Below are 17766 nucleotides of genomic sequence, written 5' to 3'. Positions count from 1 at the left end.
TTGTTTTCTTAATTTCTTTTTCTGACTCTTTCTTATTAGTATATAGAAATGCAACAGAATTTTGCATATGGATTTTATATCCTGCAACTTACTGAATTTGTTTATTAATTCTAACAATTTTTTGGTGGAGTCTGTAGGGCTTTCTAAATATATGTATTATGTCATCTGCAAATAGTGACAGTTTTATTTCTTCCTTTCCAATTTGGATGCCTTTTATTTATTTTCTTGACTAACTGATCTGGCCAGGACTTCCAATACTTGAATAAATGTGGTGAAAGTGGCCATTTTTTTAGGTTATCTCTACTAATTTAATAAAGTATTAACTATTAACTGGTATATCTCCTCATTAACTGAAAATACTTTCTAGGGGCGCCTGGGTGGCTCAGTAGTTAAGTGTCTGCCTTCGGCTCAGGTCATGATCCCAGGGTCCTGGAATATAGCCCTGCATCGGGCTCCCTGCTCAGTGGGAAGCCTGCTTCTCCCTCCCCTGCTCCCCCTGCTTGTGTTCCCTCTCTCGCTGTGTCTCTCTCTGTGAAATAAAATCTTTTTTAAAAAAAGAAAAAAGAAAATACTTTCTAATATTAAGCATTATAGGCATACCTCATTTTATTGTGCTTCACTTTATTATGTTTCACAGATACATTTTTTCAAATTAGTTTGTAGGTCATTGTTGAGACCTACTGCTCAGAAAAAGAAAAGATTTCTTTCAAAATATTACTGCAATATATTACAGTAATGTACAATGTACAATACAATGTACCTGGTTACCCAAGAGCCCTGATGGAGATGTACAATGAGATTAATGTTGTTTTTGTGCTGGCTAACACAACAGCCATTCTTCAGGCCATGGTTCAAGGAGTAATTTCAACTTCTAATGTGTTATTATTTTAAAAATACATGTTATAAGGCTATAGCTGCGACAGATAGTGATTCATCTGAAAATCCGGATAAAGTAAATTGGAAATCTGGAAAGGATTCACCATTCTGGATACCATTAAGAACATTTGCAATTCATGGAAAGAGGTCAAAATATCAACATTAAAGGAGTTTGGAAGAATTTGATTACAATCCTCATGGATGACCTTGAGGGGTTTAAGACTTCAGTGGAGGAAGTAACTGCAGATGGGATGGAAACTCTAAGAGAACTAGAAAAAGAAATGGAACCTGAAGATGTGACTGAGTCACTGCAATCTCATAACAAAACTTTTACAGATGAGGAGCTGCTGCTTATGGATGAACAAAGCAAGTGGTTTCCTAAAATGGAATCTACACCTAGTAAGGATACTTTGAAGACTGTTGAAATGACAATAAAGGATTGAGAATATTACATAAAATTAATTGACTAAGCAACAACAGGATTTGAAAGGATTGGCTTCAATTTTGAAAGAAGTTCTACTGTGGGAAAAATGCTATCTCACAGCACTGTATCTTACAGAGAAATCAGTTGTGAAAGAGTCAATTAATGTGGTAAACTTCATTGTCTTATTTTTTTAAATTGCCATAGCTTCCCCAGCATTCAGCAACCCCTACCCTGAGCAGTCAGCAGCCATCAACATTGAGGTAAGATGCTCCACAAGCAAAAAGATTAAAACTTACTGAAAGTTCAGATGATGCCTAGTCTCTTTAAGCAATAAAGTATTTTTTAATTAAGGAAATACATTTTCCAGACATAATGCTATCATGCACTTAAAAGACTACAGTTTGGTGTAAACGTAATTTTTATAAGCACTGGGAAACCAAAAAATTCATTTGATTCACTTTACTGTGATATTCACTTTATTGAAGTGGTCTAGAGATTGCAGTATCTCCAAAACATGCCTATACTTCCTCCAAAAAAATCCACAGATATATGTTTACATACTTTATTCAGTAACTTCCTCAAAAACATTGTATTGTCAGGGGCGGAGCAAGATGGCGGAGGAGTAGGAGACCTAGATTTCGTCTGGTCTCAGGAATTCAGCTGAATAGGGATCAAACCATTCTGAACACCTACGAACTCAACAGGAGATCAAAGAGGAGAGTAGCAACAACTCTCTGAACAGAGAAGCGACCACTTACTGGAAGGTAGGACATGCGGAGAAGTGAATCCGAGGGGATATTCCGGAGGATAGATGGCGGGGGGGGGGGGGGGGGGGGCTCCGTCAGCCGCTTCTGGCAAGTGATAGAGCCGCAGAGCACAAAAGTGGACCTTTTAGAAGTTGGCTCTGCTGAGGGATCTCGCTGCAGTGGCTAAACAGGAGGTGGAATCCTCCCGGGACAGTGTGGTCTCAGGACGCTTGCGGTCACAGAAAGACCAGGGGTGCCTGAGTGTGGCAGAGCTCCCAGGTACCAGAGCGGGGAAGCCGGCTGCAGAGACAGAGCTGAGGCGCGGGCTCTCAGCTCCGGGTTGCCATAAACTGTGATCCGCGACCCAATCGGGCCACTGCTCCTCCAGCAGGGACCCAACAAGCGGCAGAGCCTGGGAGATTCCCCTTTCTCCCCCGGGAGGAGCGGCGCGGGAACGCACCACAGGGATCTGCTGGGTTTGGAGACTCCACACGGGGTCGGGTGCCAGAGATACAAATGCTTGGGCACATGCCGGGTGAGCATGGAGTGCAGCCGGAGACCAGGGAGACGGGAGTGACTGCTTTTCTCTGGGGGCGCACTGAGGAGCGGGGCCCCGAGTTCTCAGCTCCTCCGGGTGGAGACTGGGAGGCCACCATTTTCGCCCTGGTCCTCCAAAGCTGTACCGAGAGCTTGCAAGGAACAAAAACTCCTGAGAGCAAACCCGAGCAGCTTGCTTAGCCCAGACCGACAAGGGCGGGGCAATTCAGCCTCCGGCAAAGACATTTGGAAACCACGGCAACAGGCCCCTCCCCCAGATCAGCACGAACAGCCAGCAAGCCAATACCAAGTTTACCGATCAAGGAGAATGGGAGAACTCCAGCGCTAGGGGAATACTGCACATAGAATTCATAGCTAATTTTACCATGATTCATTAGTTCCTCAAAGTTAATTTTTTTAACTTTTTTTTGATTTTTCTTTTTCCCTTTTTCAACCAACATCTTATCAATCCCTTTAAAAAAAAACATTTTTTATTTTTCATTATTAGAGTCATATTTTATCCCTTCATACTAGTTACCCTTATTTTTGGCATATACATATAAGTTGTTCTCTCTTGAAAATTTGGAGATAGTTTCTTCTAACAGATCAAAATATACCCTAAATCACTAGTGTATGGCTTTGTTCTAGTACCCTGCCTGATCACATTCTCTCCCTTTTTTCTTTTATTTTTTTTAAATCTTCTTTCTTTTTTCAAACAACTTATCAATTCCTTTTATAAAATCTTTTATAATTTTCATCTTTACAGTCATCTTCCATCCCTTCATTGTATCAACCCTTATTTTGCACATATATGTCCTTCTTCCTTCAAAATTTTAGGAGGCACTTTTTTCTAACAGACCAAAATACGCCCAAAATCTAGTGTGTGGCACTGATCTATGCACTAGCCTGATCACATTTGATCATATTCTCCTTTTTTTGTATTATTCTGTTTTTACCTTTTTTTTTTCCTCTTTCTTTTTTCTTTCTTTCCCTCTCTTTTCCCCTGGTTTCAGGTCTTTTCTGATTTGTATACAGTATATTTGCTGGGGACGTTGTTAATCTGTTAGCATTTTGTTCTCTCATTCATCTATTCTCTGGACAAAATGACAAGACGAAAAAAAATCACCTCAGCAAAAAGAACAACAGGTAGTACCGTCAGCCAGGGACCTACTCAATACGGACATTAGTACGATGTCGGACCTAGAGTTCAGAATCATGACTTTAAAGATACTAGCTGGGCTTGAAAAAAGCGTGGAAGTTATTAGAGAAACCCTTTCTGGAGAAATAAAAGAACTAAAATCTAACCAAGTCGAAATCAAAAAGGCTATTGATGAGGTGCAATCAAAAATGGGGGCACTAACTGCTAGGATAAATGAGGCAGAAGAGAGAATCAGTGATATAGAAGACCAAATGATAGAAAGTAAAGAGGCTGAGAAAAAGAGAGATAAACAACTACAGGATCACGAGGGCAGAATTCGAGAGATAAGTGATACGATAAGATGAAACAACATTAGAATAATTGGGATCCCAGAAGAAGAAGAAAGAGAGAGAGGGGCAGAAGGTATACTGGAGCAAATAATAGCAGAGAACTTCCCTAATGTGGGGAAGGAAACAGGCATCAAAATCCAGGAGGCACAGAGAACCCCTCTCAAAATGAATAATAATAGGTCAACACCCCGACATCTAATAGTAAAACTTACGAGTCTCAGAGACAAAGAGAAAATCCTGAAAGCAGCTCGGGAGAAGAGATATGTAACCTACAATGGTAGAAATATTAGACTGGCAATAGACCTATCCACAGAGACCTGGCAGGCCAGAAAGGACTGGCAAGATATCTTCAGAGCACTAAACGAGAAAAATATGCAGCCAAGAATACTATATCCAGCTAGGCTGTCATTGGAAATAGAAGGAGAGCTAAAAAGCTTCCAGGACAAACAAAAACTAAAGGAATTTGCAAACACGAAACCAGCCCTCCAAGAAATATTGAAAGGGGTCCTCTAAGCAAAGAGAGAGCCTAAAAGCAGCATAGATCAGAAAGGAACACAGACAATATACAGTCACAGTCACCTTACAGGCAATACAATGGCACTGAATTCATACCTTTCAAAAGTTACCCTGAATGTAAATGGGCTCAATGCCCCAATCAAAAGACACAGGCTATCAGATTGGATTAAAAAACAAGACCCATCAATATGCTGTCTGCAAGAGACTGATTTTAGACCCAAAGACACCCCCACATTGAAAGTGAGGGGGTGGAAAACCATTTACCATGCTAATGGACACCAAAAGAAAGCTGGGGTGGCAATCCTTATATCAGACAAATTAGATTTTAAAACAAAGACTGTAATAAGAGATGAGGAAGGACACTATATCCTACTTAAAGGGTCTATCCAACAAGAAGATCTAACAATTGTAAATATCTATGCCCCGAACATGGGAGCAGCCAATTATATAAGGCAATTAATGACAAAAGCGAAGAAACACATTGACAACAATACAATAATAGTGGGGGACTTTAACACCCCCCTGACTGAAATGGACAGATCATCTAAGCAAAAGATCAACAAGGAAATAAAGACTTTAAATGACACACTGGACCAAATGGACTTCACAGACATATTCAGAACATTCCATCCCAAAGCAACGGAATACACATTCTTCTCTAGTGCCCATGGAACATTCTCCAGAACTGATCACATCCTAGGTCACAAATCAGGTCTCAACCGGTACAAAAAGATTGGGATTATGCCCTGCATATTTTCAGACCACAGTGCTTTGAAACTAGAACTCAATCACAAGAGGAAAGTCGGAAAGAACTCAAATACATGGAGGCTAAAGAGCATCCTACTAAAGAATGAATGGGTCAACCAGGAAATTAAAGAAGAATTAAAAAAATTCATGGAAACCAATGAAAATGAAAACACAACTGTTCAAAATCTTTGGGATACAGCAAAGGCAGTCCTGAGAGGAAAGTATATAGCAATACAAGCCTTTCTCAAGAAACAAGAAAGGTCTCAAATACACAACCTAACCCTACACCTAAAGGAGCTGGAGAAAGAACAGCAAATAAAGCCTAAACCCAGCAGGAGAAGAGAAATAATAAAGATCAGAGCAGAAATCAATGAAATAGAAACCAAAAGAACAGTAGAACAGATCAACGAAACTAGGAGCTGGTTCTTTGAAAGAATTAACAAGATTGATAAACCCCTGTCCAGACTTATCAAAAAGAAAAGAGAAATGACTCAAATCAACAAAATCATGAATGAAAGAGGAGAGATCACAACCAACACCAAAGAAATACAAACAATTATAAGAACATGTTATGAGCAACTCTATGCCAGCAAATTAGATAACCTGGAAGAAATGGGTGCATTCCTAGAGATGTATCAACTACCAAAACTGAACCAGGAAGAAATAGAAAACCTGAACAGACCTATAGCCACTAAGGAAATTGAAGCAGTCATCAAAAATCTCCCAAGAAACAAAAGCCCAGGGCCAGATGGCTTCCCAGGGGAATTCTATCAGACATTTAAAGAAGAATTAATACCTATTCTCCTGAAACTGTTCCAAAAAATAGAAATGGAAGGAAAACTTCCAAACTCATTTTATGAGGCCAGCATTACCTTGATCCCAAAACCAGACAAAGACCCCATCAAAAAGGAGAATTACAGACCAATATCCTTGATGAACATGGATGCAAAAATTCTCACCAAAATACTAGCCAATAGGATCCAACAGTACATTAAAAGGATTATTCACCACGACCGAGTGGGATTTATCCCTGGGCTGCAAGGATGGTTCAACATCCGCAAATCAATCAACGTGATACAATACATTAACAAAAGAAAGAACAAGAATCCTATGATCCTCTCAATAGATGCAGAAAAAGCATTTGACAAAGTACAGCATCCTTTCTTGATCAAAACTCTTCAGAGTATAGGGATAGAGGGTACATACCTCAATATCATAAAAGCCATCTACGAAAAACCTACAGCGAATATCATTCTCAATGGGGAAAAGCTGAGAGCTTTTCCCCTAAGGTCAGGAACGCGGCAGGGATGTCCACTCTCACCACTGCTATTCAACATAGTATTAGAACTCCTAGCCACAGCAATCAGACAACAAAAAGAAATCAAAGGCATCCAAATCGGCAAAGAGGAAGTCAAACTCTCACTCTTTGTAGATGATATGATACTGTATGTGGAAAACCCAAAAGACTCCACCCCAAAACTGCTAGAACTCATACAGGAATTCAGTAAAGTAGCAGGATATAAAATCAATGCACAGAAATCAGTGGCATTCCTATCCACCAACAACAAGACAGAAGAGAGACAAATCAAGGAGTCGATCCCATTTACAATTGCACCCAAAACCATAAGATACCTAGGAATAAATCTAACCAAAGAGGCAAAGGATCTGTACTCAGAAAACTATAAAATACTCATGAAAGAAAGTGAAGAAGACACAAAGAAATGGAAAAATGTTCCATGCTCATGGATTGGGAGAACCAACATTGTGAAGATGTCAATGCTACCCAGAGCAATCTACACATTCAATGCAATCCCCATCAAAATACCATCCACTTTTTTCAAAGAAATGGAACAAAGAATCCTAAAATTTGTATGGAACCAGAAGAGACCCCGAAAAGCCAGAGGAATATTGAAAAAGAAAAGCAAAGCTGGAGGCATCACAATTCCGGACTTCCAGCTCTATTACAAAGCTGTCATCATCAAGACAGTATGGTACTGGCACAAAAACAGACACATAGATCAATGGAACAGAATCGAGAGCCCAGAAATGGACCCTCAACTCTAGGGTCAACTCATCTTTGACAAAGCAGGAAAGAATGTCCAATGGCAAAAAGACAGTCTCTCTAACAAATGGTGTTGGGAAAATTGGACAGCCACATGCAGAAGAATGAAACTGGACCATTTCCTTACACCACACACAAAAATAGACTCCAAATGGTTGAAAGACCTAAACGTGAGACAGGAGTCCATCAAAATCCTAAAGGAAACACAGGAAGCAACCTCTTCGACCTCAGCCACGGCAACTTCTTCCTAGAAACATCACCAAAGGCACAGGAAGCCAGGGCAAATATGAACTATTGGGATTTCATCAAGATAAAAAGCTTTTGCACAGCAAAAGAAACAGTCCACAAAACCAAAAGACAACCGACAGAATGGGAGAAAATATTTGCAAATGACATATCAGATAAAGGGCTAGTATCCAAAATCTATAAAGAACTTATCAAACTCAACACCCAAAGAAAAAATAATCCAATCAAGAAATGGGCAGAAGACATGAACAGACATTTTTCCAAAGAAGACATCCAAATGGCCAACAGGCACATGAAAAAGTGCTCAACATCGTTCGGCATCAGGGAAATCCAAATCAAAACCTCGATGAGATACCACCTCACACCAGTCAGAATGGCTAAAATGAACAAGTCAGGAAACGACAGATGTTGGCGGGGATGCGGAGAAAGGGGAACCCTCGTACACTGTTGGTGGGAATGCAAGCTGGTGCAAGCACTCTGGAAAACAGTATGGAGGTTCCTCAAACAGTTGAAAATAGAGCTACCATACGACCCAGCAATTGCACTACTGGGTATTTACCCCAAAGATACAAATGTAGGGATCCGAAGGGGTATGTGCACCCCAATGTTTATAGCAGCAATGTCCACAATAGCCAAACTGTGGAAAGAACCAAGATGTCCATCGACAGATGAATGGATAAAGAAGAGGTGGCATATATACACAATGGAATATTATGCAGCCATCAAAAGGAATGAGATCTTGCCATTTGCAACAACGTGGATGGAACTGGAGGGTGTTATACTGAGTGAAATAAGTCAATCAGAGAAAGACATGTATCGTATGACCTCACTGATATGAGGAATTCTTAATCTCAGGAAACACACTGAGGGTTGCTAGAGTGGTGGGGGGTGGAAGGGATGGGGTGGCTGGGTGATAGACATTGGGGAGGGTATGTGCTATGGTGAGCGCTGTGAATTGTGCAAGACTGTTGAATCACAGATCTGTACCTCTTAAACAAATAATGCAACATATGTTAAGAAAAAAGAAAAAGAAGAAGATAGCAGGAGAGGAAGAATGAAGGGGAGTAAGTCGGAGGGGGAGACGAACCATGAGAGACGATAGACTCTGAAAAACAGACTGAGGGTTCTAGAGGGGAGGAGGGTGGGTGGATGGGTTGGCCTGGTGATTGGTATTGGGGAGGGCATGTTCTGCATGGAGCGCTGGGTGTTATGCACATACAATGAATCATGGAACACTACATCAAAAACTAATGATGTAATTTATGGTGATTAACATGACAATAAAAAATTAAAATAAAAAAACATTGTATTGTCTACATTAAACAGAGACTTTTACTTAGAAAGGCAAATCTACTACCACATACCCAAAACAATGTAATATGATTTCAAAATGCTTTGTGGTAAGTTAAGTCTCACATATAAAGAAGCATAGCAGTTTGTAAACATGCAATACACATATTTATACAGTGTAGTTTATAGTCTTAACAGAAGGGGGAATTATACACATAATGTAGGGTACTTAAACAAATATGTCTTTGTTTTTGTGCATTACCCCTCCAACATTTTTTCCTGTGTTTAAATTTCTCTCTGCTACAAAATGCTACCACATTTTTTAAATTTATTTTTAATCAAATAATGTCCTTTTTTATCTTGTAGAGTCCCTCTCTGAGATTTTATCAAAAGGACTGAGAGTTAAGAGAAATTGAGACCATTTGATTACTAGTAAATTTTAACCACTAAGATCCTCACCCTCTGTTATTAAAAGAAACAGTAATTTACTCAGTTACCCAACAAGTGTTGCCAAACTTCTCTGCAACATACGTCTACTAGAATTTCTTCAGTAACTTTAATGTTCTTCACCTCTTAAAAACAAATAATCACTCTTTGAAGAGATTCTGAATAAGACTTTCTGAGAGAAAAATTTGTAAGAGCAATAGTGAAGTAGTTTGAAACTATTTCAGAAAGTATTCTTAGCATGTTATTACTTCTTGAATTATAAAATGGACATAAGTTAAAAATAATACTATTATTTTTAAGTTAAAAAAACAATGAAACAATGACCTACAGCTTAACCACCTTTGGTCAGGGACTTGGTAGATACTGAAGTTCTATTTCCCTACAGAATTAGCACCACACTATATAAAGCCAAATATCCAGGGTGGCAGAAGAGAAGTGGACATATGGAGGAGACACTTTTCCACTCCTAAAACAAGGACTGTAAGTCGCATGGGGCAAAGATTCAATGAATGTTGGCTGACTGAACCCAAGAGAAGTAGTACAATGAGGTAAAGAAGTAAATGCTGGCTAAGCCTACCCTTTTCCTTTTTATTTATTTATTTTATTTTATTATGTTATGTTAATCACCATACATTACATCATTAGTTTTCGATGTAGTGTTCTGATTCATTGTTTGTGCATAACACCCAGTGCTCCATTCAGTACATGCCCTCTTTAATACCCATCACCAGGCTAACCCATCCTCCCACCCCCCTCCCCTCTGGAACCCTCAGTTTGTTTCTCAGAGTCCATAGTCTCTCATGGTTCGTCTCCCCCTCCAATTTCCCCCCCTTCATTTTTCCCTTCCTGCTTACCCTTTTCCTTTTTAACCAGTGCTAAACACAACCTGCTTGCCCTGGCCATTTCCAACATCACCGACTCCTAAAAATGTTCTTAGATAAATATCTGCTGGTTTTAAAAATAAAGAGGTGGAGAGGAGTTGAAGGAGGCAAGATTATAAGAGGAATTTTTCGTTTCCTTCTTTAAAATGTATGTAGGGAAAATGGAGAAATGGAAGAAAATAGATTAATTTACAAAACAACGTATTGAATAGGTATTTAAAATGAAATTTAAAAAGTTCTAATGACTATTGATAATTCACTGTCAAATGTACACTGCTTTGCCATTCTTTTTTTTTTTCAAAGATTTTATTTTTAAGTACTCTATCCCCAATGTGGGGCTCAAACTCATAGCCCCAAGATCAAGAGTCACATGCTCTACCAACAGAGCCAGCCAGGTGCCCCCTGCTTTGCCATTGATAAACAACCTCACATAATCCTCACAATAACTATACGAAATATTCATTTAATTTTACAGAATATGAACTGAAACTCAGAGAGGTTAAGTGATTTGCTCAAGATCAAAAAGTTGACAACTGACAGGGTCTGAATTCAAATTTGTGTTCCTGACTAAGATTCTAGTATTCTCTTCATTATGTCACAGCAATGATACCTCATTTACTTAGATTCTATTTAGATAAATTAGGAAAATCAGAATTTGGAGGAAAAAAGGACTTTCAACTAGAATCAGAAATCAAAATGTTGTCCCAAACTTTTAGGATTTAAAATCATCTTGGTAGCTCTTGGTAGACTAAGTACAGGCATTCCACCTTAGTCATCCTTGTATTTACTATAGAAAGTACTCAGTATAGCACTTTGTACATAGCAGATCCACCAAAAATATTTATGTGTTAGCTTGCACACATTAACATATCCTATTAATGTTTTACTAGAGCATAGTCTAACAAACCTGCCTGAGAATCATCTGATTCCCTGAAGAAGCATAATGCTATTTAACATAGTATTTACTATGGATTAAGGCCCAGACTATAAAATTAGCCATTGACTGATAGAAAATAAACTGCAAAAGAGTCAAGTCTGGTCAAAATATAAACGAATTACATCCAAGAGGGAAGACAACATCACAGGAATGTTTTTACTATCTTAGGACACTAGCCATATTTTTAATTTATCAATCTCATTCATCATTCTTTTTGTTTTCACTGATTATAGGAATATATTTTTCAGTTTTATGTAATTTCCTTTGAACCAGTTTTCTCACCCTGCTAATTTTCTCATTAATTATTTAAACACATTTGTAGTATATATTGGTAAGAAAACTTTAACACTTTGACAATAATACATTGATACTTTTTAGTGAAAGAGTTTATCCTCTTGTTTGATGCTTTTTAGTTTTTTATCTTTTTTATGGTATGCACACTTTAGTACTCTTATCTTTTGTTAAAGAATTTTGCCTATCTTATGCTTGTTTTACACAGTAGCCAAAAATGAACTTATTGGGAAGATGTAGGTTATCTCACTGAACTCATGGGAAAATTGAGAAAGCAGCATAAACAAAATAGCAGCATAAAACACAGCTGAGAATTTGCTGCTAAGACAGTCTCCTTAACATGCCACTGTTGGCACTACTGCTAGCACTTCATGGGACAGGGAATGTCACTGCCAGCAGATACTGCTGCTATATCACAAGCAAAATGTTAGAATGCTACCACATGTCACAGCATATAAATCCCACAGTCCCCCGATTTTTATGCATCACTCATTCTAACTATGCACAGCATCTACTTGGACAAGCCTACATCAAAAAATAATAATAATAATACATATCTACTTAAAATTTTAAAAATATTTGTGTTCAATATTTTAATTTCAGACAGTCAATACTTAAAGATGAACTTCTTATAAGTTTCCTCTAATTATTAACTAAATTTTTACAGGGTTTTACATGAAGAGAGTGGAATCAAACCTTGACTATCTACTTATGTACGACTCTTACCTGGGCCAAGCCCATCATGGCCTATGACAATCTTATACAAATCCCCAAGGTACACAGCTTCTAAGGAGAAGGTGTCAGTCTGTAACAAATCAAAAGAGTATAGTTAGATCTGGACTATGAGTCTGATTTTTAATAAGATTATATATTAAGATACATTAAAAAATGATTGGGAAAAGAATTAAGGTCATCCAATAAATCTAAATTAAGGATGTAAAGGTAAAACAGTGTTAATTTGCAGAACATAATAAGATTTCTAATATACTCCACTCATTTTTGTTGGCCATATGTCATTATGAAAACATAAATTTGGGGACTCTACAAATATATGTCTCAAATAATAATAACAAATATAATAATTATAAAATATATTAAAATTTTTCATTCCTTTGAATACAACCAACTCTTACCTGCACTAGGGTGAAATTTTTTTTTATTTATTTTTTATTTTTTTATTGTTATGTTAATCACCATATATTACATCATTAGTTTTTGGTGCAGTGTTCCATGATTCATTGTTTGTTCATAACACCCAGTGCTCCATGCAGAACGTGCCCTCCTCAATACCCATCACCAGGCTAACCCATCCCCCTACCCCCCTCCCCTCTAGAACCCTCAGTTTGTTTTTCAGAGTCCATCATCTCTCATGGTTCGTCTCCCCCTCTGACATACTCCCCTTTTCTTCCTCTCCTGTTATCTTCTTCTTTTTATTTTTTCTTAAAATATGTTGCGTTATTTGTTTCAGAAGTACAGAACTGTGATTCAACAGTCTTGCACAATTCACAGCGCTCGCCGTAGCACATACCCTCCCCAATGTCTATCACCCAGCCACCCCATCCCTCCCACCCCCAACCACTCCAGTAACACTCAGTTTCTTTCCTGAGATTAAGAATTCCTCATATAAGTGAGGTCATGTGATACATGTCTTTCTCTGATTGACTTATTTCACTCAGCATAACACCCTCCAGTTCCATTCACGTCGTTGCAAATGGCAAGATCTCATTCCTTTTGATGGCTGCATAATATTCCATTGTGTATATATACCACTTCTTCTTTATCCATTCATCTGTCGATGGCCATCTTGGCTCTTTCTACAGTTTGGCTATTGTGGACATTGCTGCTATAAACATTGGGGTACACGTAACCCTTCGGGTCCCTACATTTGTATCTTTGGGGTAAATACCCAGTAGTGCAATTGCTGGATCGAACGGTAGCTCTAATTTCAACTGTTTGAGGAACCTCCATACTGTTTTCAAGAGGGGTTGCACCAGCTTGCATTCCCACCAACAGTGTAGGAGGGTTCCCCTTTCTCCACATCCCCGCCAACATCTGTCATTCCCTGACTTGTTCATTTTAGCCATTCTGACGGGTGTGAGGTGGTATCTCATGGAGGTTTTGATTTGGATTTCCCTGATGCCGAGCGATGTTGAGCACTTTTTCATGTGCCTGTTGGCCATTTGGATGTCTTCTTTGGAGAAATGTCTGTTCATGTCTTCTGCCCATTTCTTGATTGGATTATTTGTTCTTTGGGTGTTGAGTTTGATGAGTTCTTTATAGATTTTGGATACTAGCCCTTTATCTGATATGTCATTTGCAAATATTTTCTCCCATTCTGTCGGTTGTCTTTTGGTTTTGTGGACTGTTTGTTTTGCTGTGCAAAAGCTTTTTATCTTGATGAAATCCCAATAGTTCATATTTGCCCTGGCTTCCCGTGCCTTTGGTGATGTTTCTAGGAAGAAGTTGCTGCGGCTAAGGTCGAAAAGGTTGCTACCTGTGTTCTCCTTTAGGATTTTGATGGACTCCTGTCTCACGTTTAGGTCTTTCAACCATTTGGAGTCTATTTTTGTGTGTGGTGTAAGGAAATGGTCCAGTTTCATTCTTCTGCATGTGGCTGTCCAATTTTCCCAACACCATTTGTTGAAGAGACTGTCTTTTTGCCATTGGACATTCTTTCCTGCTTTGTCAAAGATAAGTTGACCATAGAGTTGAGGGTCCATTTCTGGGCTCTCGATTCTGTTCCATTGATCTATGGGTCTGTTTTTGTGCCAGTACCATACTGTCTTGATGATGACAGCTTTGTAATAGAGCTGGAAGTCCAGAATTGTGATGCCACCAGCTTTGCTTTTCTTTTTCAGTATTCCTCTGGCTATTCTGGGTCTCTTCTGGTTCCATACAAATTTAGGATTATTTGTTCCATTTCTTTGAAAAAAGTGGATGGTATTTTGATGGGGATTGCACTGAATGTGTAGATTGCTCTAGGTAGCATTGACATCTTCACAATGTTGATTCTCCCAATCCATGAGCATGGAACGTTTTTCCATTTCTTTGTGTCTTCTTCAATTTCTTTCCTGAGTATTTTATAGTTTTCTGAGTACAGATCCTTTGCCTCTTTGGTTAGATTTATTCCTAGGTATCTAATGGTTTTGGGTGCAATTGTAAATGGGATCGACTCCTTGATTTGTCTCTCTTCTGTCTTGTTGTTGGTGTATAGGAATGCCACTGATTTCTGTGCATTGATTTTATATCCTGCTACTTTACTGAATTCCTGTATGAGTTCTAGCAGTTTTGGGGTGGAGTCTTTTGGGTTTTCCACATACAGTATCATATCATCTGCAAAGAGTGAGAGTTTGACTTCTTCTTTGCCGATTTGGATGCCTTTGATTTCTTTTTGTTGTCTGATTGCTGTGGCTAGGAGTTCTAATACTATGTTGAATAGCAGTGGTGAGAGTGGACATCCCTGCCACGTTCCTGACCTTAGGGGAAAAGCTGTCAGCCTTTCCCCATTGAGAATGATATTCGCTGTAGGTTTTTCGTAGATGGCTTTTATGATATTGAGGTATGTACCCTCTATACCTATACTCTGAAGAGTTTTGATCAAGAAAGGATGTTGTACTTTGTCAAATGCTTTTTCTGCATCTATTGAGAGGATCATAGGATTCTTGCTCTTTCTTTTGTTAATGTATTGTATCACGTTGATTGATTTGCGGATGTTGAACCAGCCTTGCAGCCCAGGAATAAATCCCACTCGGTCCTGGTGAATAATCCTTTTAATGTACTGTTGGATCCTATTGGCTAGTATTTTGGTGAGAATTTTTGCATCCATGTTCATCAAGGATATTGGTCTGTAATTCTCTTTTTTGATGGGGTCTTTGTCTGGTTTTGGGATCAAGGTAATGCTGGCCTCATAAAATGAGTTTGGAAGTTTCCCTTCCATTTCTATTTTTTGGAACAGTTTCAGGAGAATAGGTATTAATTCTTCTTTAAATGTCTGATAGAATTCCCCTGGGAAGCCATCTGGCCCTGGGCTTTTGTTTCCTGGGAGATTTTTGATGACTGTTTCAATTTCTTTAGTGGTTATAGGTCTGTTCAGGTTTTCTATTTCTTCCTGGTTCAGTTTTGGTAGTTGATACATCTCTAGGAATGCACCCATTTCTTCCAGGTTATCTAATTTGCTGGCATAGAGTTGCTCATAATATGTTCTTATAATTGTTTGTATTTCTTTGGTGTTGGTTGTGATCTCTCCTCTTTCATTCATGATTTTGTTGATTTGGGTCATTTCTCTTTTCTTTTTGATAAGTCTGGCCAGGGGTTTATCAATCTTGTTAATTCTTTCAAAGAACAAGCTCCTAGTTTCGTTGATCTATTCTACTGTTCTTTTGGTTTCTCCTAGGGTGAAATTTTTTAAGCCATATTTATGGGCCATTGACAAATATGTTTCTAAAGTAATTTTAGGATATTGATGTAAATATTATTGGAAATTTATAACATGTATCTGAAGTCCCAATGTGCTGCTACAATAAAAATTATTCATGTTTGTGTTCCAAAGGTTTATGTATTCAGAATATGGGTAAAAGTAAGGAGCGCAAATTTCTTTTGATAAAATCTAAAATAATGATATAGATTAAAATGAAAGAAAAATATATGATGTAGCATATCAGTTGAAAAATCATCCAGAAACAAAAAATAACATTTTCATTTATATAGTGACTTATGCATTTTGAAATATTTTCAGAAACATTTTATTTTATCCTTAGAAGTCACTCAGTGAGAAAAAAATTCATTCCACAAAAAGAGTGAGGCACAGAACCAGGATTAGAGATCAGTTCCTCTGAAATATCATAATACTACTTTCCTTTGCAACCACTCTGCCTCTACATAAGTGGACTATATAGAATATAAATAACAGATAAAGCCATTTACATTCATTTATCAAAAAAAAAAAATATTGTCTGTTCCTGGTACAGATTAATGGGTAACATTGTCCTCCCTTAATCTATGAAACACATCTGCTAGAAAAAGAGGACTTTTTGTGCAAACAAAATAATAGCAGAGAAAATTATGAGTTATAATATTTATGATCATTGATACAGAGAATGCCAAGAAAAAGAAAGGAAACATGTACTGAAAATATCCTGACATACTCACTTAGAAATTATTTGGGTCATCAAAAAAAGCTGAGATAATTAAAATATAATGAGCCCTTTATGCTTTACTCAGTTAAATATAATTAATATTAGTAATAGTAAAAATAATGTTATATATTCAGTTTCCACATTTGACAATGGAAGTTATTATATACAGTAAATGTCATTTAACAATATAAAGGTAAATGTAAAAATCAGACAATAGAGAATGACTTCAAGATGGTTGACTAGGGAAAACCAAGCCCTCACTTCTCAGTGGAGATACCATTTTAACAATAATATACAGACTAGAATACTTCTGTGCAAATTCTGGGTACCAGATGAGAAGCTGCAGTACCTACTCCAATGCATAATAGAAAGGAAACTCCATCAAAAGAGGTAGGGAAGCTTGTAACTTTTTGCATGTCCTATTTGGTGTAGTGTGTTGTAATTGTGAGGAAATGTTCCATACCCTGGATCTTCTTTTGGGATAAAAACAAAAGAGTAGACAATGTATACAAAATTCTGGCTTCTCTGGGGGCTGCCCAAAGAACTGATTTCTCTCTCATTTAACTCAAGTACTAATGGCAGCAAAAATTGGAAGCCAATAAAAACAGAGAGGCTTGTGGCAAGTCAGAGCTACAGAGATTATAAAGTATATAGCAGGCAGACATGGGGTGGAGTGCAAGAGAATATGAGCACAGGAGAAGAAACAGGAGCAAGCAGCTTAGGGAAACTAAGACAGTTAAAAGCACATATACAAGCCCAGAGAGGATACAGCCAAAAAAAGTATGAGAGGCCCTGGAAACTCTAACCAGGTTAATTGGTGAGGGTCTTCCCCTCACAATGCAGTCCTTTAAGACTGGGCAAGATAGTTGTTTTTTTCAAATGCCAAATCTCAACAAAAGATCACAAGACATATAAAGAGGCAAACACAGCCCAATCAAAGGAACAAAATAAATTACAGAAACCAACCCTAAAGAAATGAAGATCTCTGAAATTTCTGAGAAATAAGTTAAAACTATCTTAAATATGTTCAGTAAGCTAAAAAAATAACACAGAAAGTCAACTGAACAAAAGCAAGATACTGATGAAAAAAATGAGAATATCAACAAAAGATGGAAACAATAAAAAAGCACCAAATACACCGTA

General features: G+C 38.0%; 1 protein-coding gene across 1 annotated transcript in view; it reads right to left on the bottom strand.

Annotated features, from left to right (window-relative positions):
* Window positions 1–17766, bottom strand: part of RP1 (RP1 axonemal microtubule associated) — a 364241-nt gene that overhangs the window by 226166 nt on the left and 120309 nt on the right. The window contains 1 exon segment of the mRNA XM_035726960.1: window positions 12215–12293. Coding sequence (XP_035582853.1) covers window positions 12215–12293 — 79 coding nt within the window.

This window comes from Zalophus californianus, chromosome 4 (assembly GCF_009762305.2).
Source record: "Zalophus californianus isolate mZalCal1 chromosome 4, mZalCal1.pri.v2, whole genome shotgun sequence".
Lineage (NCBI taxonomy): Eukaryota > Metazoa > Chordata > Mammalia > Carnivora > Otariidae > Zalophus > Zalophus californianus.
This window is presented reverse-complemented; position numbering and strand designations above follow the sequence as displayed.